This window comes from Phaenicophaeus curvirostris, chromosome 5 (assembly GCF_032191515.1).
Source record: "Phaenicophaeus curvirostris isolate KB17595 chromosome 5, BPBGC_Pcur_1.0, whole genome shotgun sequence".
Taxonomy (NCBI): Eukaryota; Metazoa; Chordata; class Aves; order Cuculiformes; family Cuculidae; genus Phaenicophaeus; species Phaenicophaeus curvirostris.
The window spans coordinates 45,617,441-45,645,341 of record NC_091396.1 but is presented as its reverse complement, the minus strand read 5'-3'; the positions used below and the strand labels follow the sequence as shown (position 1 = coordinate 45,645,341).

Sequence of the window (27,901 nt, the reverse complement as noted above, 5' to 3'; positions counted from 1 at the left end):
GGCGAGAAATCGGAGTGCCGGGAGGATTAGGGAGGGGGTGGGGAGGCGAAGCCCTCTCCCCGCACACGCCGGGAGTTACCCTGCGGCATCCCCGCCCGCGCCCCGACGCCAGATTTTCCGTATTATTCCCGCTCTCGTTATTTTTCCCCGCTCCCCGCGGTTTCTCGGGGACCGGCGGCTGCCGCGGCGCGGCGGGCGGGCGCTGCCGGGCCGCCTGCCCGAGGTGGGGCGAGAGGGAGGGAGCGCGATGCCTCTGACGAGGGGGAAAGTCGCGCTTCTCCTCGGCTTCGTCCTCCTGACGACGCTCCTGGCGGCGGGGAGGGCGCTGCCCGCGAGGACGCGGCGCGGCGGCGGCCCCCGGGACAGGAGCCCCAAGGCGGCGGAGGTGAGGCGGGCTCGGCGGGCTCGGGGGGCCGGGAGGGCGCCGGGGCGAGCCCCCCTCGGCCCCGGAGCCCCGTCCCGTGCCCGGGAAGGCTGAGGCGGCCGCGCGTCCCCGAGGGGGCGGGAGAAGCGCCGTTCCGTGGCTCCTCGGGGCTGATTCCTCGCCCGCTGAGGGGCAGAGCCCGTTCCCGGCCTCCGGGGTTTTTCGGGCGGCCCCGGGTGTTGGCGTCGCGGGGGCCGCGGGGGGATCCCAGCGCCCGGAGAGGCCGGTGCCGCCGCGGGACCGGCGGGGTCGGTGGCTTTGCCGGAGGCTCCGAAGCTCCGCTGCCACCAACAGAAGGCGGGAGGGATTTCAGCCACCGTCCCTCCTTCCCGCTGGGACGAGCCCGGGGCAGATTCCCGAGCCGTCCCGCTCTCTGCTCCCCGCGTCCCCCGGACAGGTGCCTGAGCAGCAGAGCTGGGTCCTGGAAGGGGAAACTGCCCCGGGGACTGGTCGGACTGGGAACCAACTGGTGGGACCTGATGGAGGTGACGGGAAGAAGGGTTTGAATAAGAAAGACTGAACGGTTCAAACGAGCTGTTTCCATCTTGAAACTGTTCCCTGGAGAAAAAGCGGTTCAGGCAGTAGACCTGTGTTTGAAAAAAATACCTTTGTAAAGAACGCTGCTGCTAAAAGTGGGTGAAAGGGAAAAGTGGAAGAAGCAGCGATGGGAGGAGGTTGAGCAGGAGGGGGTGAGAGCGGCTCAGCCCTTGCAGGTGTGGGAAGCAGCAGGTTTGGTCTGCGGGGTCGGTCAGGTTGGCGGAGGAGGTCATGAGCGATGGGGATGTGCTGTGCTGCTAGTTATTGCCAAAACGCGGTGCTCTCTGTGGAGAAATCACACTGACTGCTCCTGTTGGATGCGCTAAACTCCATTTCAGCATGAAATCCAGGGAACAAGTGTGAAGAAGCAATCTGCTGCACGGAAAGCCTGGCCAATGGGCGGGAGAGGGCACGGGCTGCATCTGGGCAGGTACCACCAGTCGAGCCTGGTAATGGTTTTGACTGGGATGGGGGCTCAGCAGATGCAAACAGGACTGCTGGGGCTGTTACTTGCTGTAGCACTGGTCACACCATGTTGGTGCTGTACGTTGCTTGTGAAACTTCAAGCATAGACATAGATGCCGCTTTGCTCACCAGACAAATGCCAGGCAGAGTGCGCTCAGGCTCTGGCTGCAGAGGGAGTAGGGATTTATGCTTGAAATCCAGGAAAGTTGCAGCCCTGTGGCAGGGAGCATAGGATAGGGGCAAACTGCATGTTGGGAAGCCGTGCAGGTCCCCACCACAGGACCCTGCGACACAATCTCAGGCTCCTTTTTATCTGACTTCTAAAATACATCGGGAAGCTGGGAAGTGGAGCAAGCTGCTGTCAGTCCCGAGTTGTGAAGGGTTGTGAATGGGGAGCGTTGTGTAGCCAGCCAAGGATCACATACGTCACTTAGACAGCACAGCCTCTGTCCCTGGGACCTTTGCTTCTCGCGGAAATGCAAACGTACAAGAAGTACGTAGGCAAAGATTGGAGGGTGGAGGTTAGGACCGAGGCAGAAGACAGAGAATGGATTCCTCTGGGGGTCTGTTTGTGCTGCTGTGCACACCCTGCCTCCTGGGGCACCGGCTGCACAGTGCATGTGGCAGGGGGAGAGCGGTAGGTGTTGGCACGTGTCTTCTAGCTGCATTTTGGGAGGAAATCCTCTGTTTCTGGTGTGTGTGGGGGAGAATTTGGAGTAGTCATGCCCGGCTGTTTGAAGTAAAGCAGAGAGACAGCACAAGCGTAGCAGTATGGTGGTTAAAAAAAAAAAAACAACAAAAAAACCCCAGCAGTGATTTTGGGTCATACACACAGATGGTTCCTGTTGCTGCACTGATAGGTCCTGTCTCTATGGCAGCGGAGCAGCCACAGCTGGAGTATTGGTTACAGTATGGGTAATGCCCTACAGATGTGGGTAGAATGAAGGGGGCCAGGAGGAGAAAAATGGAAATGATGGAGCATAACAGATGGACAATAAAAACCATTAAGCAATTGCATAACTTTGACTTATTTTAATTTAGCATCTTTATTTAAAGCAAACATTTTTCCTTGGTTTAGAATTGAATGGGAATCGGTGCTGAGCCTCAGAGTTGCACTGCTGTAATGACTAATTGAGAAAAACTAAAAACTTTAAGGTTTTCAGCAGATTGTTTAGTTAGAAACCCTTTTAATTGCAGAAAGGATAAAGGGAACAGATTATTCGGGCAATAGCCTATTGCTATGTCTCTAACCCCTATAGTTCAGTTAGGATCTGTTACTTCCAGATGTTACCAAAGGAACAAGCACTTGAGTTTACATATTTTCAGCTGTCATACTGTGCAGAAAAGTTCTGCCTGAGTTACTTTGAGCCCAGCATAAGCAACAGATGTAGTGAGAACATTTTATATTTCTTCAGTCTGTTTGACTATAAGTTGAAAAGGCAGAATGTTTTCTTTACAAACTGCGACTGAAATACTACCAAGAGGCAGTATCTGATAGTTGTGAGGCTTCTGGGGTACGTTTGGGAAGGCAGGCAGGCTCTAAAGCAGCAGGCAGGTGTACAGCAGGGTTTTCAAAACCCTTTTTCAGGTTAAATGCATCACATTTGACATCACATCTGACATGGGCACGAATTTGGCAGGTCCAAGCGCTGACCACCGCCAGCGGCTCCTCAGGTTTGGGTAACTGAATACTTGGAAAAGCTCGTGTCCCTTGTGGAGTCAAGGGACAGCTCATCACATTGCTTAATGCTTTGTTTATTTATGAAGTCAGGGGGGTTAAATGCAAAATATGTTTTGATAAACTCACTAGATTTCAAAATACTGACTTTGTGCATTTTTAGTAAATGTTTAGATTCTTTCTGTCTGATACCAATGGGTTCCAGTTGTCTTCTAGTAAATAGAAAATAGCTAATGTTCTAACATGGCAGAAATGTAAACATTAGAAGTTATTAGATCTGTGTGAACTGACAGAACCACTGCAATAGCTGCATATAGAAATAGTAGTACCAGCAGTAATGGTGATGGGGTGGCTATGGCAAAGCAAAGCAAGGCAGCAGGGTTCCATGAAGGGTCCAAACTACCCAGCCCAGCTCCAGTGGGCTTGGTGGGGGCTCGGCAGGTGCTTCTTCGCAGGAGGGAGCCGCTTAGAGAGAGCAGGGCAAGAGCTCCCTGAGACACCTGGGGGGGTTCCTGTGGGGCTGGGGCAGGGTGTGAAGATCCAGGCTGGAGCTTGCTGTTGGGGTTCCCCTGGTCTGAGGCTGCGAGCAAAGCAAATCTGGCATCTGCGATAAGAGATAACCGAGGAGTGTAGCGTAAGGGCTGTAGGTGGCTGCAGATCGGTGCCTTGTACTGCGCCTGGTAGGACTGGCTCCAAGGCCCTAAGAGTTAAGGAAATTAAGAACAACACTACTTATTATTTAGTGGTTACATCAGGCAGCGAGAGTAGCAGTGGCAAAATACATTTAAAAGTGAAGGTCTACACCAAGATGTTTTACTTGCCGATTAAAAATTATTGGTGGCAGTCTTGATTTACATCGACCTGCCCTGTGGGGGGGGGAGTCTGAGTGCAGAGGGATGTTTAAGAATTAAATGCACAACAGTGGCGTGATGCCTGGCTGGGGACACCGGTAAAGGAGCTCCGAGGCGACGTGTGGCGTGGCTGTGCTGAATAAAAAGCGTGAAAAGGAAACATCGGCTGGGCTTGAGCGGAGTTTGTCAGGAGACTGTAAGTCAGGCTACTCCCATCATTTGGGAGCCCTAATAGAGCCTAGGCACAGCGCCCGGGGAGAGCACCGGGGTGATGGGCTGGGGGGAGCCCCGGCTCGGCTCCTGCCTCTGCGGGTCTGCGGGAGCCGCCTGGGTGCCTCCCGCCAGCTCCTGGTCCCTCTGGGCTCCCCCGGGTCTGTGTGGCTAAGAGGAGGCTCTCATCTCCCCAGCGCTTTGCAGTGTCACCCGCGTCTGCCCTGCCCGGGGACCCCTCGGACTCGGGGCCGGCTGCCTGCCCAGCCAGAGCCCCCACTGCGGGCTGTGTCAGTAGCAGAGTCATTTGGCTTGCGGATGTGCTTTTTACCTTTTCATTTCTTCAGCAATTAAGCGTTCTTGTCCCTGGCTTTGTCCTTGGCTGAGGTCGGATTTGTGGCTACAAAACGTGCACTGAAGCATCCTTCCGCTCTGAAAGGGGCTCTTTGTGCGCAGGGAGGGACTTCGCCCTTTGTAGCGAATTTCCTTTTGAGATGTGCCAAATTATCTTAGTCAACACAGTTGAAAACCCTCCCGCCCTGGGGCTGAGGCAGGAACAGAAACAAAGGGGAGCCGGGTGTAGGGAAGCTGCCCGACGAGGGGGCTTCTTCCCTTTTCACTGCACAAATAGGTCTGCTGCCTTCCCATTGTCACAATCAAAGGGATTCCTGTAAAAGGCACATGTAAGGGGAAAAGATTAGGTATAAATCGCTCCACGGGGCATTGCCCAACCCTCTCTCTAGGTTTCCAAAAGAGTCCGGCAGCGTTTACAGATCTGGCCCCTAAAGACAGGCAGGCTGAGGACTGATCCTGCCTCTTGCTGTGATCCCTGCGAGCAGAGGGAGTTGATGGAGGCAGTGTGCTTTCCTCTTGTCAGTGCCTTAGAGGTAGGGAGCGCAAACCAGGGACCTTCAGTCTTCCATTGTATCAATAAATAGCCTTCCACTCAGAATAACCCCTGGAACAAGATGCCCGCACGCTTCCCACAGGGAAGCCTGAGGAGCATCTGAGCTACAGTCGTGACAGCAAGGTGGCTTCTGCTGTCCAGCTCCTCCAAAGCAAATGTCGTCAGCCAGAGGCTTGGGGTTTGTGTGAAACGCCAGAGCCTGTAGCCAAGAAGCAGCTATGTTTCAGTGTGAAAATGTTTCCATTTAAGACAAAAGCTTGCAAAAGCGCAAGGAATTTGTTGGGGGGGTTTGTGTTTCATTTTTTTTCCTAGTAGACCGTTTTTACAGGAAACCTTCACTGGGCTGTCAGATGCTTTTACATGCCCAGCCATAGAAGTCAGCCCGTGTGGTACTACATCCAAGCAATTCAGTTTCTGCATGTTCCAGTGTGGGGAGGGGCACCTAGGGCTTGTATGAGAAGCTGTCATGAGATTATTTCATTTTATTATTTATGAGATGAAGACACCAAAAAGATGGTGGCCTGCTTGCCTGTTAGTCCCAAGTGGAACTGGCCTGAAAGGCACCAGTTCTTCCTGGGCTGCAGGTTGTTTTAGTCTCCGGAGGGAAGTACACCCCTTCAAAGGCTTCAAAGGGCACAAAACACAGTAAATTTCTGCCTTACTTTGGTCTGGCACTGCTGGGTGGGTGCAAGGTGGGAACCCAGCTGCAGACAGCCAGGAGCCACCTGTGTGTGCTGGGAAGAGATGGTGAGGGGTGGGTTTCTGTGGATTAGGAGCTGTTGATTGATTAGATCTGCCAAGACCTTATCTAGTGTGCAGGACTTGGGGTGTGAGGCAGGGCTGGGAACGTGTCTGCAGCGAAGGAAGCTTCCATCACATCAGGAGGCTGGCACATGGCATGGGTACAGTACCCTTCATCTGATCCATCCTCCGTCCCAACCCTGGCAGTGTGAGCCTGGGGGCTCAGCCCTGGCTCTTCCCTGGCAGCAGAGCCCCAAGGTGTTTGCCGGGCAAGCAGACAGTATTTGTGGGATGGCTGGGAGGTGTTGCAGGAGGTGCCCCACCAGCACAGAGTTGGCATGTCTTTACCTCGCTGTGATGTCCTCTCATCCCCACCACTTTGGTGCTCCCTCCTGCTGCCCCTTCTGCTCTCCCTTTACCTGTAGCTGCTTCCACCGCAACCAGAATCCCAGGGGAGGCCAGCTATGCTGTGCCATGCAGCACCTTCAGCGAGACAAAGTGTTGTACAGATGTCTTCAAATCCACTCTTCCCTCCCACCCTTTCCCCTCACAGGGAACACTGCAGTGGTATTACATGGTTAAACTGGCTGTTCCTTAAAAATCAGAGATCCCACTTAAAGGAGCATCTAGTTCTTCTCTCCTGGGGAGCATCGGCAGGGTGGCCCCCCTCATGCCCCCAGTGGAGGAGATGTGGGGCTGTCCAGAAGTGCTGTGAACATCTTGGGGTCAACTTGGCTTTGCCCACGCTCAGGATTGCATCTCAGCTACCTCTGAGCCCACCCTCAGGGCTGGTTCTTCAGTGACAGCTGAGGTCCTGCTGGGAAGTGACTCGCCAGAGGGAAGAGGAGGGGTTATTTGGGGGATAAGATGATGGGGAAGTGGGGCTCCCTGTTTGTATGTGCCCTACCCTTCTCTGACTTCAGACTTGCCTTTGTAGCCCTGCAGGCCTTAGGCTTCCGTCTGGTAGCGGGGGGGAGAAAAGTGGTAGTTTTTTGGTGAGGCACTTAGAAATAGCAGGGACTGTCTTAGAAAAGCTTATGAACAACACAGACTGGAGCCAGAGAGGAAGATATCCCTACCCTCAGACCCTTTCTCCACCCCATACCGAGGTGCAGGTGTCATTAAATCCTGCCACTGGGCTAGGGACGGGACACACGCTCGCCTCCAGGCTGGGGATCTGCAGCCAAACACTTGGAGCAGGGGCTGCTGGCTGTGAGTTGTGCCCCTTTGGGAAGCTGAGATGCAGCACTCCTGTCTGGATCATTTCCCATGCAGAGCGTAGAGATGCTCCAAGTCTAGCTTAGTCTGCTGTTCAGAGGATCCCTGATGGATGCGCGTCTGTTCAGTTGGCTGCCTTCCCTGCCCCTCTACCTGCGCAGGGGGTTGCATGGGACACAGGGAGCAGGTGCCTCTGTGCTCCTGCCTGTCCTGTCCCCTCCCACTGCAACCTCTTCTAGCAGGCTGGGAGGGCAGGGGAATGCTGCCATTGCTCTGGTTCCCCAGATTCCTGCACTTGCTTTGCTATATTTATATTTTTCCTTTTCCAGTTTTGCCTGGGCTGTGGCAGGGAAGGAAGCAGCAGCTGGAGCCATTGGAGGGTTACGGTGTGCAGGCTAACAAATGTGGATCATTAGCTGGAACAAGTTAATGGTTACTGAAGCACATGGGGTTTAGAGCTGGAACAAGTTAACAGCAACTCAGTCTGGTGCATTAAGAGCTTATGTGTATTACAGCTCAACTATGTTAACAGAAAACATATGCTCTAGCAGGAGCACTTGCCAGAGAGCACCAAAGGGTATGGAACTGTGTCTGTTCACTTCTCTGGGAGACCTCTCTGTGCAGTCCCTGCGGGGGCCCTGCTCCCATACCCGCTACTGGTACAGCTGCTCTGTCTGAGCTGTCTGAGCAGCTCCCTGCTGGCCTCGCTGCAGCAGAGGTGTCGGGGTACCTTCCTCCTGAGGTGAAGCTGCCTTGCCACTGTCTGGGCTCCTTGTGGCAGGCATCACCTGGCAAGAGTCAGCCCTTGGATCTGTGTGCTTGGGCAGAGTCTACAGTGCGAGGATAGCCCCAGCTGCTGTGCTGGAATTTGTCACTGATACTAACGAGATGCCCCAGCCCCTCCATTGCAAGGCTTGTGCAGTTCATCTGTGTGGGGAGCAAGTGGGGAGGAAAAGCTGAGCTGTGGGGGACCTTCCTGAGAGCCTTCTTCAAGTATAGCATGGGCGACCTGCGTTATCTCTCACCATGCCACAGGCTACCTGAGAGACCTGGGGCAAGTAATTGTCTGCAAAATGGGGGGTTTACATCTTTTATCTCAGTGTTAAAGAGGGAGAAGATATTTGTGTTAGATAAGCACCTGTATGTAACACTGAGGAGGGCAACAGCCAGGCATGGTGAGAGGTGAAGCCACTGAGCTCTTACTTGTCCTCCTCATGTCACAAGTGACCTGAGGAGTTGGCTGAGGATGCCATGGGCACGTTACTCTTTGGTGCACCTGCAAGAGAGCCAGCTGCTATGAGAGGGGCTGTGCTGACAGGGATGCGTGGTGATGAGAACTGACAGCAGCCTGGCCAACCACCCTGTTTACAGTCCTGCACAAAGTCATCTGTGCCATGTCCTTGCTCCTTGCGGTGCTGCATGGTGCTGCTTTTCCATGCTGCAGTGTCTTCTGCTCCAGTGCTGGCTCTGCCTCGAAGGCAACTGAGTCATCAACCTTGGAAAGAGTTTTGAGATTGGTTGTCGCAATTGTGGGATGTGTAAATAAATGTGAGACATGAAAATAAATGAGGAAAGCCTTTGATGCTGCCTCCTGCAGCTCCTGACCAAAGAGAGTTGGGATGAAGCTAGTTAGGAAAGAGAATGATTCCATATAATCTGAAGTATTTTGATAGCTGCATGGAAATTATAATCATGAGGGCATAATAATTATCTACACAGCCCACAGCTTGGTGCCGGCTCCTGCTGGTCTGTCATAAACAGGATCTGCCCACACACAAATGATGACCAAGTGCCTTCTCTGTTCCATGGGCACTTGCAGAGCCCTCCCAAAACATAATGGGAGAGTCTTGAGTCTTTATTTAAAAAAACAAACCAAAACCAAATCCAGCAAAACCAGCACTCAAGGGCTCGTTTATCCTGAAGTGGACCAGTGAGTAGAGCAGTTGGGAGATCGTGATCCTGCTCGTTACTTGTGCCTTTGCAGGCTGGAGTGTAACCCACGGCAGAAGGAGAGAGAGGCAGCTGGAGGTGTCTACTGGCAGATCTTCCAGAGCTCACCCATCAAAACCCTGAGCGATGGCTTCCACTACACCACCTGCCTATAAATCTAAAGGTGTTGTATCTGATCATTGGGATTGTGGCTTGGGAGGTGTTAAAGACAGTAACAGGGACTGGGTGGCATCTTTGCCTTCCCTGTTTTCTCATAGGTATCCACACAGCTCTTGACACCTCTAGAAGGACACTGTGTTTTGTCACAGTCCTGGGAAATCCGTTAAGCAGGTGATGAGCTTCTGTTTCTGATGAGTAGCAGGAGTCGCTTGCCTGATGTGCATCCAGTGGATTTTCCATCTGGCTGAAAGCCTGTGCCGCTAGATGGATTATATGCCAGGAGGATCAAAATACAGCCCTCAGGAGGCTAAAGCAGTCTAAGCCAGCTGGGCAAAGAAAGCCTTCTATTTGAGCAGTGTCTGTGGTGGGGTCATCAATGCCCAGGGTTATCAGAGGGAGGCAGCGGTGAGATGCTACATTTGTTCCTGTTGATTACCTTGCTGTTCGACCTTTCTTTATTGTAAAGAGTGCTAACAGTGCTGCTTTTCAGCACTGGGAAAACCTCCACTTTTTTCTAGTCCCACCAGTGAAAACTTGTCCTTAGCCCTCCTGCAAACTACAGCCCCAAGCTGCCCCTAGACAGGCTGGCCTCCCTCCTGAAGCAATCAACTAGCGTCCCTCTGCTTCCATAGCTTTCTAATAAAACCTTGCTCTTGAGTTGTTCCTGCCTGGTTTCAGTCCAAACATAATTTTTTTTGAAAGCTTTCTCAATTAGGTGAATATGGAAGAAAAAGTTTTATAGTAAAAAGAGAAAAAAGCGTTCTGATTTCTATTTTGTACTTGGCTAATTCATAATTGGACAAGTTTGCAACTAATGGCAGGACAGATTTTAAAATAGGGTTGGAGAGAGCTTGGGGGAAAGAATAGGAAGATGCTTTGTAGACTCAGCTCTATTCAGAAACAGATCAGTAGTTCTGGTGGGTTCTTGTTTCAGTAGAGCGTGGTAAAACTTTCAAAGGAAACCTAACACAAGCAGTAATGCTTAAGTAACAAAACCCTCCCATTCCTTATAATTATAACCCAGTGTGATGCCTGCCTTTAGCAAATGTGTCATTTTCTTCATTGCAATGTTAACAAGGCCAAAGCACATCCTGAAGGTTGCCTCTGATCTGACTCCTGTGTGCACAGGTTTCTTTGGTTCAGGCTGAACAAGATTATGTGCTCACTAATTGGCTCAGGATAGTCGTGGATGGAAGCTGCATCCTCTGAACTCATCCTATACCAGAGACTCTCCACAGCACTGATGCACAGGCTGATGCCCAGGCTGCAGCAGTGCTTTGCTGCCTGGGGGGTTACCTCAGATGTACTTGGCTTGGGTTTGACCCTGTAAGTAAAAGCAGCTCTGCTCAGCAATGTGTGTAGTTACAAAGAGCACTGACAGTGGGTTCACTGGCAACTTGACTACGGAGATGTTGAGGAACACGTTGGAGGGACAAGTACCTGTGGTTGTGGTGGCAGCAACGCAGTGTCCCAAAGGGCAGTATCATGCGTGGACTAGTCTGTTGATGTTCTCAGGTTTTAAACTGCCGTGGAATCTGACGTGTCACATCTCTAATACTTTCTGTGTCAGAACTGCAGCACGTGGTTAATCATCTACAGCGTTAAGACCATGATCCTTATTCCTCAGTTGAATTTATCTGGCTTTGACTCAACATACATTGGTTCCTACTGTGTGTTTCTGTTCTGGATTAGGGTCTGTGGTGCCTGATGGATTATTGCTTTAAAGAACTGGGAAATCAAGTCGTTGCTTTCACTTTTTAACATGACAGATTAATTGAATTGTAGAAGTTTTTCACTAGAAAAATCTTTCCATCCCTTGAAATGGTTTTGCAGCTGCTCTCTTCACCGTCTTCAGATTTCTGAACAATTTTAATAGAGGTGTATGGGCTAGAAAAGGGAAAATAACAGCCTTTAGTCTCTAAAGAAATGATGTGTGGCCTTTCCCCACACCTCTCCCATGCACCCTGTCACCTGTGTTATTTAAAAAGTAGGCACAGCACTGGGGTGAATCGATGATGAGTTCCTTGCTCTTCATGACATCTTTGCTGAGTTTGTGCCCCAAGGTGTTTAGGTGGTCAGTTCTACATGTGGGAGAGCCTGGACTATGTAGGAAGGGTTCCTGGGCTGCAGGGAGGTGGGCCTGACCCTGTTTGTAGCCTTCAGTCTAAACATGGTCTTGACAATGGAAAGTGCATGCTCTTTCCTGAGTGCTGCCCCAGAATTTCTCTTGTGTTCTTGCCCTGGAAACCCTTATTCCCAGCCAGGCGGGATATCCCAAGTGTATGCAGGAAGAGATGTAGCAAATCCCCCTTCGGCTTTTTCCGTTGCCTGGTGCTGGGTGGTCGCAGGAGAAGGCTGGAGCTCAGCTGCAAGATATTGATGGCTTCCCGGCACTGCGCTCTCTGCTTCTGTGGCATGGTGGCAAGTATCCTTCCTTGGCAGCAGAAGCGCAAGGGAGCTGCTGGTGACCAGCTAGCTCTGTGATGGTTTGCAGCATTCCATGGAAAGTGAGAGAGTAGAATTTTCGCTCTAGACAGGCCAGCTCTCCTCTTCGCTTTGCTGATGTGCTGCAGTGGCTTAGTTCCAGGCTTGGTGGCTTTATCGAGCTGTTCCCTAGGCAGGGCAGAAGAGAGGGTGGGTGTTGAGTGGCAGGAGTGCAAGCCTCTAGGGCAGTTGCCTGCATGGCTGGCAGGAGCCCGTTGGTGACAAGGAGAGGACACATCTGCCCATCAGGGTCATGGTCCACGGATGCTCGAACCCAGAGGGAGCACCAGGCCTCATAGGACCTTGCTAAAATCCATGGCTTGATCAGCTGAGTCAGGGCCCTGAGCAGGACCTTGCTCAGGAGGGACATCTTCAGATGCAGGAACAAATTTTAACCAGCAAAGCCTTGAAGCAATGCAGATGCTAGCAGGAGGGAAGGATTGGGTGGTACGGTGCTGTGACTTGTCGCTGAAGAAATCTGGGCCATCCAGGCTGGACACCCCTGGGGTCTTTGTGCTTCTGTAAGATTTGGGAGCTCTGTCCACCCTGTGACGCTCTGTCCACCCTATTACACTCTTGCAGCCAGCTACCCAGGGGCAGTTTTACATTTTCCCTGTGGGAACAGTACTGTGAATTTCTTGAGCTTGTTTGGGCGTAAAATCTGAATTAGGCACTGGGTGTAAGTTTGGAGGCTTGGAGTCTGTCCCTGGCTTGCTTGCTCTGATGTCCTTGGATGAGCTCAGATCTTTTTCCTAGAGGAGACCTCACTTTCCATGTGTATTAAATTTGAATTGTCTGTGAAACAAGCTTACCCAGCCCCAATAAGCTCATTACAAATTAGGCAGGAGCGCCAGCCTGGCAGGGCTGTTGGCAGCCCCTTGTGCAGGGGTTGTGTTGGGCACGCGCAGCTGGCAGCAAACCGAGTTACCAGCGGGCAGCGGCATGCAGCCAGCACCGGGACACAGTCAGGTTTGCGGGTGCGATCCCCCTTGGTGCTTCTACCCTGCCTGGGCTCCTCCTTGTTCCCTGCCATGGAGTCCCAGGGCACAAGAGGAGACCTGGTGAAGAGCACTGGGATGCCTGGGGCAGAGCCCGGCAGCCTTCCCAGAACCGTTGTGGTTTTTACAGGGGCAAAGGGAGCTGGAAGGGGAAGGTGCAGGCAAAAGGGGTCTGTCTGTGCTCGAGTTTGCTCTCATGAGAGCCCTCCAGCCAGGGAGAGGAGTGAGCCCCCAGTGTTCTCGCTGGGCAGCACAGGCTCCCTCATTCCCGCAGCCCCCTTTTCCCTGGGCCCATCTGGTGAAGTCTGTCACCAGCTATTCCCTGTGTCCAGCCTGCTCTGGGCAGCAGACAAGGGACCAGCAGCGTCCCTGCTGCTCTTTTCCCTCCCCCCGGGGACCGGGAGGGGGACGCGGGGGCTTTGATGTGCGGGCACAGGGCTGGGGACAGGCTGTGTGCGCTCATGAGAGCCTGGCCGGGCTTCAGCTGCCTTTGAAGTGCTCCAGTGATCAGGATGAAAGGGAGGGGAGTCCTTCCCCAAACCATCTGGCTCTAATTGCAGGTAGAAATGCCTCTCTGCATCCCATCCCCGTGGGGAGGGGGCACGCCGCTCTTTTCGTTAATCCTGCAGCTCTCCGCTGGGCTGATGTGAAGGGCAAAAGCATGGGAACAAAAGCAGGTTTCAGCTGGGCAGCCAGAAATAAGCAGCCACTGGTGGAGATGCTGGGGGTTCGGACACCTCTGCTCGAGCTGCGGGGCCCCCCAGAACTTCCTAGGGACAGCCCATGCTGCGGGGCAGTTGCCAGTTGTTCCCCATCTCCGGTTTCTTGGGTGCACTGGAGCCTGCTGGCCCTTTGACTTGCGCTTTTTCATGCCAGCGTGCACCAGGCACGGGGATGAGGAACGTGGGAACTTGATGCGAGCCCAGCAGTTTGGCAGGGTTTGTTGGCTGCCTCCTCATGCCCTCAGCCAGCTGGCACTGCCGCCCCGGCGAGGCTTCCTGCCTGCTCCCCCTGCACCTCCTGGGCAGGCCTGGCCAAGCACCACATGCCGCCGCCGCAGCAACAGTGGTTAGAGCCACTGGCAGCACTGGCAAGTAAATTTTGTTGTCCTGCTCAGCTGGGCATCTTCCCTTTCCCAAACAGATAAACGTAGCTGGGTTATAGAATCATAGAATCACCAGGTTGGAAAAGACCTACCAGATCATCAAGTCTAACCATTCCTATCAATCAGTTATATCTACCAGCAGTTTCTTTCCCTCCTTGTGTTAGCCTTTTGGCAGCATCTGAAATCTTAATTAAATCTGTGTTGCATGAAGTCATCTCCTCAATACTGACACCACAGAATAATTTGTTTAGATGAGGTTTTCTCTCTTGTCATGAAGCCCGTGTTATAAACTTTTATATAAAAATCCATAAAATTATTAAATGTGAGCTCTGGTGACTCTGTGACCAGAAGCAGCCCTTGCCATTACCCAACTCCAAGGACCAAGTGGTAGCCAAAATGGGAGAATGAGAAGCAGAAAGCCAGGCAAAATGGGCAATAGGACAGCAGCGGGGTGCAGAGAGGGTGGTCGCGGGGATGGGAAGCCTGAATAGACCTGTAGGTTGTTCAGGTGCTGTGGGGCCAAGTCCTGAGACAGCTCAGGTCACTGGCTATTAACTTGATTAATTAACATGTTAATGGCTGCCTTGATGCTGCAATAAAATGAGATGGAGGAGCTATATTAGGTGCAGGAGTCCAGAGTCCTCTTTGCTGGACAGTGGTTTGCTCCCTGCACAACCACCCTTGGGAAATGTCTTCACTGCCTTTTCCTTCTCCAGGTCTCTGCCTCATCCAGCCCCCATTCGGCAGGGGATGAAGAGCTGCCACCATCAGGCAAGGCACGGGGGCTGAGGCGAACTGGGCAGGCTGGCCTACGGCGGCACAGGCGCCGTGGGGTGGCTCAGCAGGCTACCAGGAACCCAGTGGTGCCCCACCGCAGTAGCACTAGCCGTGAGGAGAGCCTGCCCTTTGTGCTGGACCTGCAGAGCTTGCCGGGGCTGGCCAACGTGGACCTGAGCGCCCAGAACCCCAACATCCAGGTGGGAAGCAGGTCTGGGCAGGCAGTGGAGGGGATGCGGGTGAGCGCTGCACGTGCTCCCCAGCCTTACTTGGTTCCCTAAGAGGAAAGATCTCATGAGCGGGGTCTGTGTGGCCCTTGCTGTCTATCTTCTTGGTAACTACCAGATGCAAATATCTGGCACAGACAAGCTCCTTGCGAGAGAAATTTGCTTATGGCCTTTTCCTCACACACCTCCCCCCAGCCCCTCTCCATAGTGCAGGAGCAAATGCTCCTACAGAGGTGACCTCTCAGTTTCTGAGGGTGGTGTTGGTCCCTGTAGGTGACCACCAGACCTCGTGTGTCTCCCACTCTGCCCCATCTCAGTCCCTTGGGATGAGGCGAGACCTCTTGCACTTCTGGTTCTGTAGCCCATAGCATCTCTGACCTCTCAGGCTGGGAACTGGTGTGAGGGGTTGGTAAGTTTGTCCCAGGACTTTGCCCCAGCTCACTGCCCTGCCTCATATCTGGCCTACAGGTGACTATTGAAGTGGTGGATGATCCTCAGGCCGAGATGGAAATGGACTTGTTGAAAGAGACAAGCAATGATTGGTCCGTGACATCCTCTGAGTGGTTGTCCCACAAGGACCTCTTCTGGCCCCTCTTCTGGGAATACACTGACCCCGCTGAGGAGGAGGAGGAAGAGGAAGAGGAGGAGGAGGAAGAGGAAGATGACAACCTAGATGTAGGAGATGGGGAAGAGGAAGAGGAGGAAGATTACACAGCAGAGTATGAGGAGGAGGAGGCCATGCTCAGTGGAGTGGGAGGTGACTGGGACCAGCAGTGGCCAGCGCAGAAGAACTGGATCTTTAAGGAAAAATATAATTATGGTGAGTTTTACTGGGTGCATGCAGCTGCCCTGTAGAGTGGTCCTGCCCTCCCCTGCCCTGCCTGACCCAGAGCTCTGTCTTGCTGCTTGCAGAGCACCAAGGATCACAGCATGCACTGGTGCTCAGCTCCAACTTCAAAATAAGGGAGCATGCCAAGGAGCAAGGCCCACAACTGGCTGGGGTTGCCAGCAGCCAGACATGCCAGCACCCCAGTGGGAATTACCCTTGCATGTTGTCACACTGGAGTATGGACTGTAGTGAAGGCATGGCTTGGATAAGAAATACAGTGTAGAAGTTAAATGGCAAGTGCTGCTGCCACTGACTCAGGTCTCTGTAGTGACACCAATGCCAAAATCCTTTGCCACAGCCCAGGATACACCCCAGGAGGGGAGAGGTAGAGAGCTGGATTGCAGGTGCCAGTAAGCAGACAGGCTGGGGCACCGCAGCAACTCCCTCCTGCAGCCCAAAACCAGTCAACCTTTGCTAACACATGATGCTTCATGGCCAGTGCATCGGGCAGGTTTGGTGAGGGTGGGCAGTGGTACCTCTCAGGGTTGGTATGACCATGCGCACGGCTGTGAGAATGAGAGCCTTTGCTCAGGGGCTGCTTTCTGGAGTTGCCAGTGAGGACAGGGTTGGCCTTTGACATCACGTGGTTAGGCACCTTTGTGTGCCCTGGGCAGCACTGGCCCTGTATCCCTGTAAAGGACATCCCAAGGACAAGGCAGAGGTCCTGGGTGGCTTCTTGCTCCCCTTCTGCTGAGGCTTTGCTGAGGTCCACCACTTTCTGTCTCTCTCCTGTCGTGCACAGACTATGAAGATGAGGAAGAGTGGAGCCCTTGGTCTCCTTGCAGCATCACTTGTGGCAGTGGCAACCAGAAGAGGACCCGGTCCTGTGGCTATGCCTGCACAGCAACAGAGTCAAGGACTTGTGACCTGCCACACTGCCCTGGTGAGCCCTCAGCCACTGCTTGGACATTGACCCGATGTGGGCTGATCCCCCGTTGCTGCTGGCTAGGTGTTGCTTGTTCTTCAAGGCATAGACTAGACTAGATTAGAATAGAACAGAACCGAACCGAACCGAACCATTTAGGTTGGAAAAGACCTTTAAGATCATGAAGTCCAAATGTAAATGTAACACTCCAACTTTACCACTAAACCATGTCCCTAAGCACCACATCTATGCATCTGTTAAACAGCTCCAGGGATGGTGACTTCACCACTTCCCTGGGCAGCCCGTTCCAGTGCTTGACAACCCTTTTGTTGAAGAAATTTTTCCTAATGTCCAGTGTAAAACCTCCCCTAATGCAACTTGAGGCCATTTCCTCATCCTATCACTTGTTACTTGAAAGAAGATTCCAACAACTTGTCTTGCTACAACCTCCTTTCAGTTAGTTGTAAAGAGGAGAAGGTCTCCCCTCAGCCTCCTTTTCTCCAGACTAAACAACCTCAGTTCCCTCAAACATTCTTCATATGTTTCATGTGATCTGGGCTAATGATCATGAGGGGTTTGTTTACACGAAGAAGCTCTGATGTGGCTTTATGGCTCTCCAGGCAGTTATGTGGTGCCAAAGGGTGGTAGAGCTGGTGTCCAGCTCAGTGTGTGACTCCTTGTACCTCTCTCACGCTGGGACCTTGAAATTCTCTCCTGAGGCATGTTGGGAGTTGGCTTCATGCACTGGTATTTGCATAACCCATAGCCTTGGGCAAGTTTGTCCTGCATGTCTTGCTGCTGGCCCTTCCTTCCAGGCACAGGGCTGTGTTGCCAAAGCACTGTTGGGATTGTGGGTGGAAGATGGGTGGTGTCTGGTGCCCTTATGGAGGTAAAAAACACATCACTCCTCCTGGTGTTCATCTTGGCTCTTTGTTTTCTCTTTCCCCCCTCAAGGAGCAGAGAGGGAAATGGTCTTCCCTACAGAGGAGACACCTTTCAAAAGTTACAACACCACAGAGCTGTTCAACTCAGGTCAGCCTCTGCCTCTGCCTTGCACTGGGGGCTTTAGCGCCGAGCCCCACGGGGGGGTGTAGCTGGCTGATGGGGAGGGCTCTGCCAAGGGCTCCCACCTCTGCTGTCCGCACCTAAGTCATCCGAGCGACTGCCAAGTGCCGGCTTCAGCAGTCATCCTGGGAAACCCTTTTCCTCCCACGGCCCTGGTACAACACAGTCCTGCTTTATGGTGCAGTGGCTGAAGCCAGCCAGCCATATGCCCTCTCCCATGGGGGTAAGCTGCCAGCCCAGCCCTTGCAGCGATGGGTGCCCCAGGCAGACCCTTGCGAGGGGCAGCTCTGCCCCAGCACAAAACCCCTTCTTTCTGTCACTGCCTCAGGGGTGCAGCTTGGCTCCAGCTCATCCCAGGAGCCTGGCTGCTCCTGCCTGGCTGTTGCAGGCTCTGCTAGTGATGCTGGCAAGGCCGCAGGCAAATGCCAGCTGGGTATAGCGTGTGTGTGCCTCCCCCCCTAGAGGTGGACAGCTGTGAGAAGTGGCTGAACTGCAAGAGCGACTTCCTCACCAAGTACCTGAGCAAGGTGCTGACAGACCTGCCCAGCTGCCCCTGCTCCTACCCGCTGGAGGCTGTCTACAGTGCCGTCAACCTGCGGGATGAGTTACAGGGCAAGAGCTTCCGATGGCGGGATGCCAGTGGCCCCAAGGAGCGCCTGGACATCTACAAGCCAACAGCACGTTTCTGCCTGCGCTCCATGCTCTCCCTCGACAGCACCACCCTGGCAGCCCAGCACTGCTGTTACGACGAGCACACCCGCCTCATCACCCGTGGCAAGGGAGCCGGCGTCCCCAACCTCATCAGCACTGAGTTCTCCCCAGAGCTGCACTACAAGGTGGACATGCTGCCCTGGATCCTCTGCAAGGGCGACTGGAGCCGTTACCATGCCATCCGGCCCCCGAACAACGGGCGCCGGTGCGCTGACAACCCCGCTGAGGAGGAGTACCAATCCCAGCTGCAGGAGGCCAAGGAGTACTAGCCGCAGCCACACTCAGCGGAGCCATGGCCACCGCTGGCTCCCACCCTGGCCCAGCCTGCTGGGAGCCCTCACCCTGCTCATGGGAATTTCCAAGGGCGCTGGAGGTTGTTGCGGTGCAATCCCTGCCGTGCCACCCAGGGCAGTCTGCACTCTGGGATGCCTGGGCTGGCGCGTGGGGAGTCACAGGGGATGGGAGGCATAAAGGGAACAGGGAGATGCTCCTGTCTGCTTTTATTCTCTACGATCTTTCAATGCAACCTGAAAGCTGAGCGTCTGTAGGGTGAAATGACCTCAGCTCCTGCTGGCTTCATGCCGTGTCTGAGGAGCTGGCCTGCTGCAGGCAGAGCTGCTGCTCTTGCCTGTACACTTGCCCCGGCACATGCTGGTTTGCTTCTGAATCTGGGAGTGAGTCCTCCTAGGGAGGGACAGGGCTGTCCCAGCCATGGTGCAGAGTGGGACCTCCCCTCTCCTTGGGGTTTTACATGCATGGTTGGGAAGGGGCAGGGAGAGGCTTAGTAGGGTTTCATGGGTCCAGGAGTGTGTAGGGCAGGAGGAGACTGGCCGCCTGTGCTCCCTTGGCAAGATTGTCTCCATGGTTTGGCTGTGAAAGGGAACACTGGGTGCCAAAGCCAGGTGTGGGGAGACCTCAGAGGTGGTCAGTACCAGGGGATCACCACCTCTGCATTTCAGCCCCTCTGCCTCAGTGCTTGGGAAAGCAGGGTGGCAGCACCCATCCAAGTCCCACCACCAGCCCACCTCTATGCCTCAGCTCCCCAGCAGCCCTCCAGTGGGTTTCAGTGCTCGGGAGCACTCGTGACACAGCCCAGCAGAAAGTCCTGCATTTCCCACCCACAGCCCTCCCAGGGGCAGGAGGCAGATCAGCCAGTGCTTGTGCTGTTGCTGGAGACAAGAAAAATCAGTAAGCCAAGTTCTCCATGGAGATGGGAACAAGTCAGGCACCACTGGGAGAACTCAGCGTTGTCCCTTTCTGGTCTGCTGCTGGCCTGAGGCCCTGCTCCATGCTGTGTCTGCCCAAGTCCACAGCGAGAGGCAGCCCAGAGAAGGCGAGTCACGGGTGCACCCTGTGTTCCTCAGGCTCAATGCCTGGCCAGGTGAGCACATGTGGAAGAAGATGCACATGTGCTAATAATGTCAATACCTGGTGTCTGCAGATCATAGATCATGATGTGCTCTGTTAGCACTTTGGTCATGCCTAGGTTTTATTCAGCTTCTTACAAGTCCATGGCAGTTTCTCCCAGCATATTTTGGGAGCTCCCAAGTTTCCTGAAGAGAAACTAGGCTGAGCACCTTTATCCTTGGACATTCACTTGCTGAACCTGGCAGAAACTTTTCATAGCTTTTATTTAGAAAATTTTATACATCAAAGAAAATAAAAGAACTAGTCAAGCACACATAAAGAAGAATGGAGTCATTTTTAGACTAGAGGTTTCACCTAAGGCTGTTGGCTACTCTGTGTTTTTCCGCAGGACACTGTTGGACAAAAAAATATCAGAGTACAGAGGCTGTTTGTTGACTGTCCTGTGCTGGGTCTTGTCCTTCTTGTAGGAGCTTTCTCCAGGGCCAGTGAATAGCTGTGGCCTGATAGCTCTTTAGGCAATCTTTCTGAGATTGATTTACATACATTGAGTGTATGTTGATCTTTCTGCCTTGGTTAGCGATAGAACATTGCATCCTTGGTCATCAGTGCCTAAGACTTCATTGCAGGTAAAAAAAAACAGTATTATTTAAGTTATCACTGATATTATTCCACACTCATATCGCCAGACTCCAGTTATGGGTGCTATGGCAGCCACTGTCCATATGTCATCATTAATATCAGCAGGCACTCAGAGGAGGTTATTTACCATCACTGCATGGACTTCTTTAAAACAACTTCCTGTTAAATGTACCTAGTATCCAGTATTGGACCCACATGTGGGACCAGGACCTCTGCAAACAGCTTTTCTTGAAAGAGACTTTCAAAAGCTCAGCTAATTTGTAAGACTGGCTTCTCTCTGAGGAAGTGTTCTTGTAATAAGGACTGTTACCCAGGATTTGCACCCTTTTCCTCTTTATACTGGCTATGTCAACCAGTCTAACCCCAAAAAAGGAAACTAGTTTACCTACTAAATGGAGTTTTCATTCAAGGGCAAGTAGAAAAATTTCTTGCATCCAGTTCCGGCCCCTGCCCTGAAAAGCTGGTTGAAAGTTGAGTGGCTGTTTGCTGTTTCTATGGTTTGAACAATGTAGGCATGAACTGGAGCACGAGAAACAAGAAGCAGAACAAGGAAGTTCCTTACACCAGCACCTTAGACACTGTAATGCTTTGCAGGGCACCATGAGAAAAGTGGACATTTAGCAAGCATCTATAGCCCATCAAAGATTCTGCCCAGCCCACTGCTATTTAAGTGTTGAATCTCTAAGCTTCCACTCCTAAATTTTATTGGATTTTACATATAATATATATAAAAAGTTTTTTATTCCTACAAAATTTCATAGAGAAGAATTCTTTATTCTGATGCTGCAATAAAGCACTTTATATGTGTATGTGTTGCTGGGGTCATTCATTTGGGACTGAAGCCTATGTTGCTATTTGTTTTGGTTGAGAGGGCTCACGCTACCTTGAATGCTACATGTTTTGGGGTCCCCACCCCCAGCTGTACTGCAGAGACCCTGGTGGCTTTGCTTCCTTCCTTTAGTATTTGCATTTGGTCTCTGTCTGCAAGAATCACAGCTAACAGAGACCATCCAGAGCCCACTGCCATGGGGTATGTATAGGAAACCTCCTGAGAAGACTTTCAGTGTCAGTGCTGGGAAACAAATGCTTTTCCTGTGCCTCAGCCATGACCCCAGGTTTTATTCCATGCTTAGCCTGGCCAGAGCTGGGTACTGGCCAACCATAGACCAGCACGCTGCTTTAAGCAGGTGCTGAGCATGGGAGTGGGTGAAAAATAAAACCCAGCATCATCCTAGCTGGAGAACTGGTTTGGCAAACCACCTCCAGAGCCAACAGCTAATGATAGCAAGGGGATTTGCAGAGCTTTCCAGGGATCACAACTCTTTGTTGCTGTTATTTTGCTGCATAAATAGTGACCACTTCCAAGCTCCTGCTATTTCCAGCTGGTTTCCCTCCTTCTCTCTTGCTCCTTTTGCTTTGTGCTGGCCGCACATCTGTCAAGGGTTATCTGCTACTCCAGCATGGGGCTCTATTCCGCAGCTGCCTGGCGCCATTGCTGGCCCCTGCCTGGGGGAGACAGACGGCTCCTCTCAGCAAAGGATGCTCTGAGCTTCCCGCTGCTCTTCTGCAACATCAAAAACATTGTTTTTGTGGAGTCCAAGCCAGAGGGAGCAGGCTGAACTCTGCTCTGCTGGAAAAGCAGCACAGAGAATATGAATGTTTTCCCTGGAAGGGCAGTCAGTAGTTATTACTGTGTGTGTAACACGCCTAACGTGCTTTTATCCTCTGCAACAAGGTCCTTGCTCTGCTGGGTGCTGAGGCTCTCACATTCCTGGGCTGTGGAAATCCTGCAGCCAGAGGAGGGAAGCAGGAAGAACTGCTGCCTTAATTCTGCAGGTGCTCAAGACCAGGAGGTGTCACCTGAGATCACAGAGTGAGTCTGCGGCAGAATCTAAAGCCTCATCTTTGCCCTCAGCTTTGAACACAAGACTTATTTGACCAATTGAGTTGTTTTAGTTTGCCAGCCTGGACTGGAGCTCCATGTGGCTCAGATGACGTGCCCACGTTTTGCTAGTCACGGTGGTCAGCGTGTTCTTGTCCCTCCTGACTTTCCCTCTTGGTCCCAGGTGAGTCAGGAGCAACTTGTGCAAAGACCTTTTGGCTGTGAGTCTGTGGTCAGCTGCTGGGCGAGTGTGGGGAATGAAGATTTTGTAGGAACACACAGCAACAGAGATACCATTTGTTGTCTGCTTTTCTTCAGGGATTCTGCTCTGTGCACTTGGAAAGTGCACAGAAAGCCCAGCTGGGCCTGGATAGAGCTGCTTTGGAAGAAGACAGAGGATAATAATGCCAGAAGGGTTTGGCCAAAGCCTGTGAAGCAGATCTGGCATGCAAGGCCTGGCCTTAGCCTAGGAAAGAGCAAAGTATGGTTGTGATTGTCTGTGGACCTTGAGTTAAAACTAAAGTTCTGGTGAATCAAAAAAAAGAAAAACTCAAGCCCTTTCAGGCACTTCAGATCCTGGTCCTTAAAGGGCCCCGTCCCACCTCGTGGCCACAGCAGCCATCCAGGCAGGGTGTGCTGGGGGCACAGCACGGCATGCAGCCACCCACCTCTTCTCTGCAGAAGAGTGAAAAAAAAACCACTCTAGTGCAGTTTTTCAGCAGTAGCCCTGCCGACCAGAGTGTGAACACTGAGCAAACAGGAGATTGTGGAGACACCTGGGCTTTGCCTTCACCCTGAGTGCAGAGAATCGCCCCCGGCAGGTCCCCAGCACCCAACAGACCATCCTCTGCTTCACTTTCATCGACACCATGAGGAGTGATGCTGAAATCACACCAGGGGAGCTCCGCCTGACATGTCCATGGGATTGGGATTTACTTCCTTCATCTCCACAGAGGATGGACCCACACATTTGCAGTCAGGAAAGGAATGTCACACCCTCCTTCCCTGCCACAAAGCGGCCAGCTGCTCCTCAGAAATGCCTGAGAGAAGCCCAGCTGGTCGGGCTTGGCCCCTGCTTTGTTCCAGGTCCTTGCAAGCATGTCAGCTATTCTTCTCTCACTGCACGGGAGCTAAGCAGTGGGACCACAGCCATCATGGACGCGCCAAGGGCTGTAGCAGAGTCCATCTGGCAGCCAGCATCTCCTGCCATGCCAGCCCCTGCCAGCCCTGATCCTGGTTGGGTTTGTCTGTGCTGCAGGAGCTGAGCGGGAGCTGGCAGGGTGGCCATGAGGCTTCTGAAGAGCCAGGAGAACGTCTCCCCACACCAGGCATTGTGATGGGTGTGGTGCCTGTGCACACAGCAGTGTACCACAGAAAATGGATTTAGATGATGTCTTAAGAATCTGCCTAGCCCCACCATGGGAACACAGGCAAACCAGTCTTCACCAGCAATGGGTCCTATTCCCTGTTGCGCTTCAAGCTTTCCAGTGATGGAGATACCACAGTAACCCTCAGCTTTACTGTTCTGGCAGGGAGAGATATTTTCCTACCAGCCAATCTAAATCCTTCCTCCTTTTTTTTAAGCCCCCTACATCATATCTGCAGTGGTCACAGACAGCATATTTTTGCCTTATTTGCTCTTACCACCTCTCCAGTATGTCAGAATTTTACCATTGTGCTCCCTATTTCCTTTCCTACACAATCTTCTCTTCCCTAGACTAAATAAATGAAATTCTTTCAGGCTTTCCTTAGAAGTTACGGACCCCTGCTCAGTCTCTTTGCCCACCAAAGAGACTTGGATGGGCAAATTACTTGGGCTCCCTCCAAGGAATCCACATCTTTCTTGAAGCATGTCTCGTATTGCAGGGATTCTCTTACTGAAGCCACAATGTCTTATCTAGGGCTTTCTTCATACTACGTGGAAAGATTTCTTCACAAGACCTACAAACAGCAGTCAGCTCAGGCAGCTTTTGTTCTCTTCCATGAAATTTCTGTTCATTTGAAAATTGACCATAACCTGCCCAGCTTAAAGGCCTTTTACAGATGTGCTGCCAAGCATATTGCTTCCCTGCTTTTCACACGTTACTGCCCCAGTGTAAAACTTCACAATTCAGTGAGGTCAAATGTGCTTGTTTTTCTCTTGTGGATCACTTTTCCACTTGGTCAAGACCATTTTCAACCTTTTCTTCTAAGGATGTTAGAGCACTGGTGGTGATGTAAATTATGTTGGACTTCTAAGTTATCATCATCTGATTTATCATCTTCTATACTAAAACATACTGGATTCATTACAGCTTTATGAAGCCTTCCCTTTTTACAAAACAAAAATATATAAAGCATTGCCTAAAGTCTTAATAAAGCACAGATATTCTACTAAAGAAAGGTATAGTTTGAATTGATATATGTTGTGCTACATGTAGCCATGATACGGGAGTGCTGGCCATTATGTTTTTAGCTGATTAGCTGGATACAGTTTACTGACTGCATTTTTCAGTATTCTTTAATGAACTGATGTTACAGACTGCTTTGATTCCCTTTGTCCTCATCTCTCTCTCACTTTCTTCCTCCCTCTTTCCCTCTCCCCAGCCCCATTCCTCACTGAATTCTAAAAGATTGCTCCACTTCCCCAAGCAAGTCTTCTAGGGTAAACTGCATCAGGCCCTGTCATGCAGGAAACATCCAACTACTTTCATTCTGGCTTAGGAAAAAAAATAAAAATCATTTAAATTCTTCCACGGAAGCAGGGTAGGGGTGGCGTTTCAAAGCATTTTTAATAGTTACTTAGGCTAAGGACTTTCAATTTATTTGATTTGTGGCTTGATTTTCCCATAGAATTTTCACATACGTAAATGATGAAAACACAGGAGAAAGGGCCAGGTGGATTGCATCATAGGTCCACCTAAACCAGGATCCAGTCTCTGACAGTGGTCAACAGCAGTTGACTAGGAAGATAGAGTAAAAAGAAGGACAAGCACACATTGCTAGTTCCCTGAAGTACTGTCCTTGTTGCCAGCAGCTGGTGGTGAAGAGGCTTCTTGAGCCAGATGTGATGGTCATTCTGTTTAACAGCCTTTGGTTGCTTCATTCCTCCATGAATCTTTTCCACCTCTGTTCTGAATCCATGTAAAATTCTAGTGGCACCATACCACCAGCTGCAAGAAACTCCAGAATTCACTAAATGTGTCCAGAGCCCCCTTTGTTGGTGCCCCATAGTCTGTTTTTCTGATGGTTGCTCTTTACTCATCTTCTCCACGTGCCTTGTAAGTGTGTAGCCAGTTAGCATCCACCTCTGACCTCTCATCACTGTGAAAAACTCAGTTCATTTTGTCTCTGTTTTCCATTTTAACCCTTGTTTTCTTTGAATCACAAAACTTTCCCTCTTATCCTATGTCATTTTGGATTCCTGAAGAGCCTTTGACCAGGAGACTGGACTTTGGTTTTCTTCCTCATCTTATGTAGCCCTCCCCATCCCAAACAGCTGAAGGACTGCAAACCGTGTCCGGCTCTCCTGACACTCCTAAGTAAAGCAAAGGTCTGGGTTTTCTCAGTAGCATCTGTGTAGCTGCACCAGGTGTCAGCTGTAGCTTAAAGCCTGGGTCTCTTTGCTGAGAGCAGGCAAGATACAGAGCATGGACCTTCACCAGCACGCAGCGATTTAAGGCTCAAGATCGCCTTTCCCAAGTAAATGGCTGCAGTGGTGTAAGGCACTACCACCGCTGTGCCCTGTTAGAATCAGCATATCCTGACACACTCTGTGCCTCAGGCTAAGCACTAGCTCACTGCTTGGCCTTCATGGGTGGCTTAGTCCAATAGACTCAGTTGTGAACAGCAGCCAAGGCAAGGCTACGTGGCTAGACAGCCCGTTCCGCTGCTGCGGGGATGGTGTTTTCCAGCCCAAGGGGCATGAAGCCAGCTGGGGCAACACCAGCATAACTCAGGGCAGCCAGTTTTGCTGGCAGAAGAGCCCTCAAATGGCCCTCAAACGAAGCCCCGAGTCTGTGAGCCCATGAACGCGGGTTGCTGGCTGAGGCCAAAGCGCGCCCTATTAGAGTAGCAGCAGGATGCCCAAAGTAAATTCTGTTTGCGATGAAAGGAAGGCAATTAAAATTCCACTTCAGCTGCCTTCCTGTCCCACTTCCTAACCTTCCAGTGGCAGGTGATTAGCAGGGCCTGCCTTCTGCTGCCCTTACTCAGCTGTGCCAGCCGAGCCCTGTGGCAGTCAAGTGCTGCTGCCGTGGCGTGGCCAGTTGCCAGCACGGCTGCCAAAGCACAGCCAGGGCACCATGATTCAGCTGTCAAGTTTCTCTCAAGTTAACCTAGAAAGAGTGCATTTTTTCCAGTTTTCAAATAATTGTGCTGTTCTTTACCAAAGCTCTTGCCTTGCCTGTGAACACACTTGGCTATTTCAGGTTTCCCACGCTTCTGGCCAGGATTTCCCAAACAGAAAAACAAACACACACATTGCACAGTGAAATAAAGTGCTTATGTCCCGCTACACTCCTGTAGCCAACCAGATACAGGAGTTCATCTGTACGTAAGAATCCTGGCAAAATACCTGCAGCCGCTTTCCCAGCCAGGGGATGCTTTAAGACAGCCCTGCAGGACGCAGGGAAGCCCTGTCCTAGCTAGAGGTGCCTGGTCTCCAAACAGCATCCTTCACAGTCACAGGTCAGCAGAGGGCTAAGTACACAACGTAGAACTTAGTGTCATACCACACTCTTGATGTCCATACATGCATACACACTTTACCATGAATAATCACCTTGGAATAGTGAGTAGAAAAGGCTAGACATGCTCATCGTAGTTTAAAAGACAATTCAAACAATTACATTTGGGCTTTTTTTGAAACAGGTACTGAGGTTTTTTTCCCGTCTCTTCTACTGCCTACAACATGCTATTCATTCATGTCTGTCTTTAAAAATCTCCCATACAGAAATTCTCACCCAGTAGCATTTCTAACTTCTAGCTTATCGAGGTGTTCTGCAGAAAACAAAGTGCACAACAGAAACTTACACCTCAAAGGGAAAACCAAGTACTTCCATCATCCTTGAAGTTAAGCAGATTGATGTTTCTGACCAGAACTACATTTCCCCCTGCCCTACAAACAAGTTTATTGCTTTAGAAGACATCTCTTGGAACTATTAGCAGGAGAGAACAAGCAAGTGGTTTTTTCCCTCCCTCACCAGTTGAAGCAACAACTGAAGTGGGGTCAGACAGAAGTACTGCACTTTGTTTATTTTACAGGAATAATCCCACCTGCACTGAGAGTCCAGCTTGCTTTGGTGTGAAGCTCTTGGAGGTGGCTGACCCTGGACCCCATAACCTGCTGGAAACATTTTGTAGGTGGAAGTTTCCCTAGCAGTGGTTTGCTGATTACCTTGGACATCACCTGACTAAATGACCAGCACTTGTAAAGCAGGCTAGTGTGTAAGTGTAAGACAGGAATGTAAGACAGAAGGGGATGTGCAAGGGAGGAGAGGAATAGCTTGAACAGGATCTTGGATCCCTTCCGCAATGGGAAGAGTTTGAAACATTTACTAGCAGCAGATGATAAGCAGAGAGAAAATGAGCAGCTGCTCAAACTAAAAACTGCATCAAACTCGCACTCTCTGCTCCCCCATGAGCAGAGTAGGAGTAAATCATATTGGGATCAGCACTCTCCATTGATGGGTGCTTTGCCAGCTAGATCCCTTCCTCAACCTATCGACCGACCCTTTGAATTCAAGCTGACATGAGGACACAAGTTCCATG

The 27,901-nt window shown here is 51.5% G+C and overlaps 1 protein-coding gene across 1 annotated transcript; it reads left to right on the top strand.

Annotated features, from left to right (window-relative positions):
* Nucleotides 1–247: 247 nt before the first annotated feature.
* ISM2 (isthmin 2) lies at nucleotides 248–20,300 on the top strand. The gene is made up of 6 exons (XM_069858522.1): nucleotides 248–385; nucleotides 14,444–14,704; nucleotides 15,200–15,551; nucleotides 16,363–16,503; nucleotides 17,440–17,517; nucleotides 18,013–20,300. The coding sequence occupies exons 1-6, from the start codon at nucleotides 248–250 to the stop codon at nucleotides 18,528–18,530; spliced, it is 1,488 nt and encodes a 495-aa protein (XP_069714623.1). The 3' UTR covers nucleotides 18,531–20,300.
* Nucleotides 20,301–27,901: the final 7,601 nt, after the last annotated feature.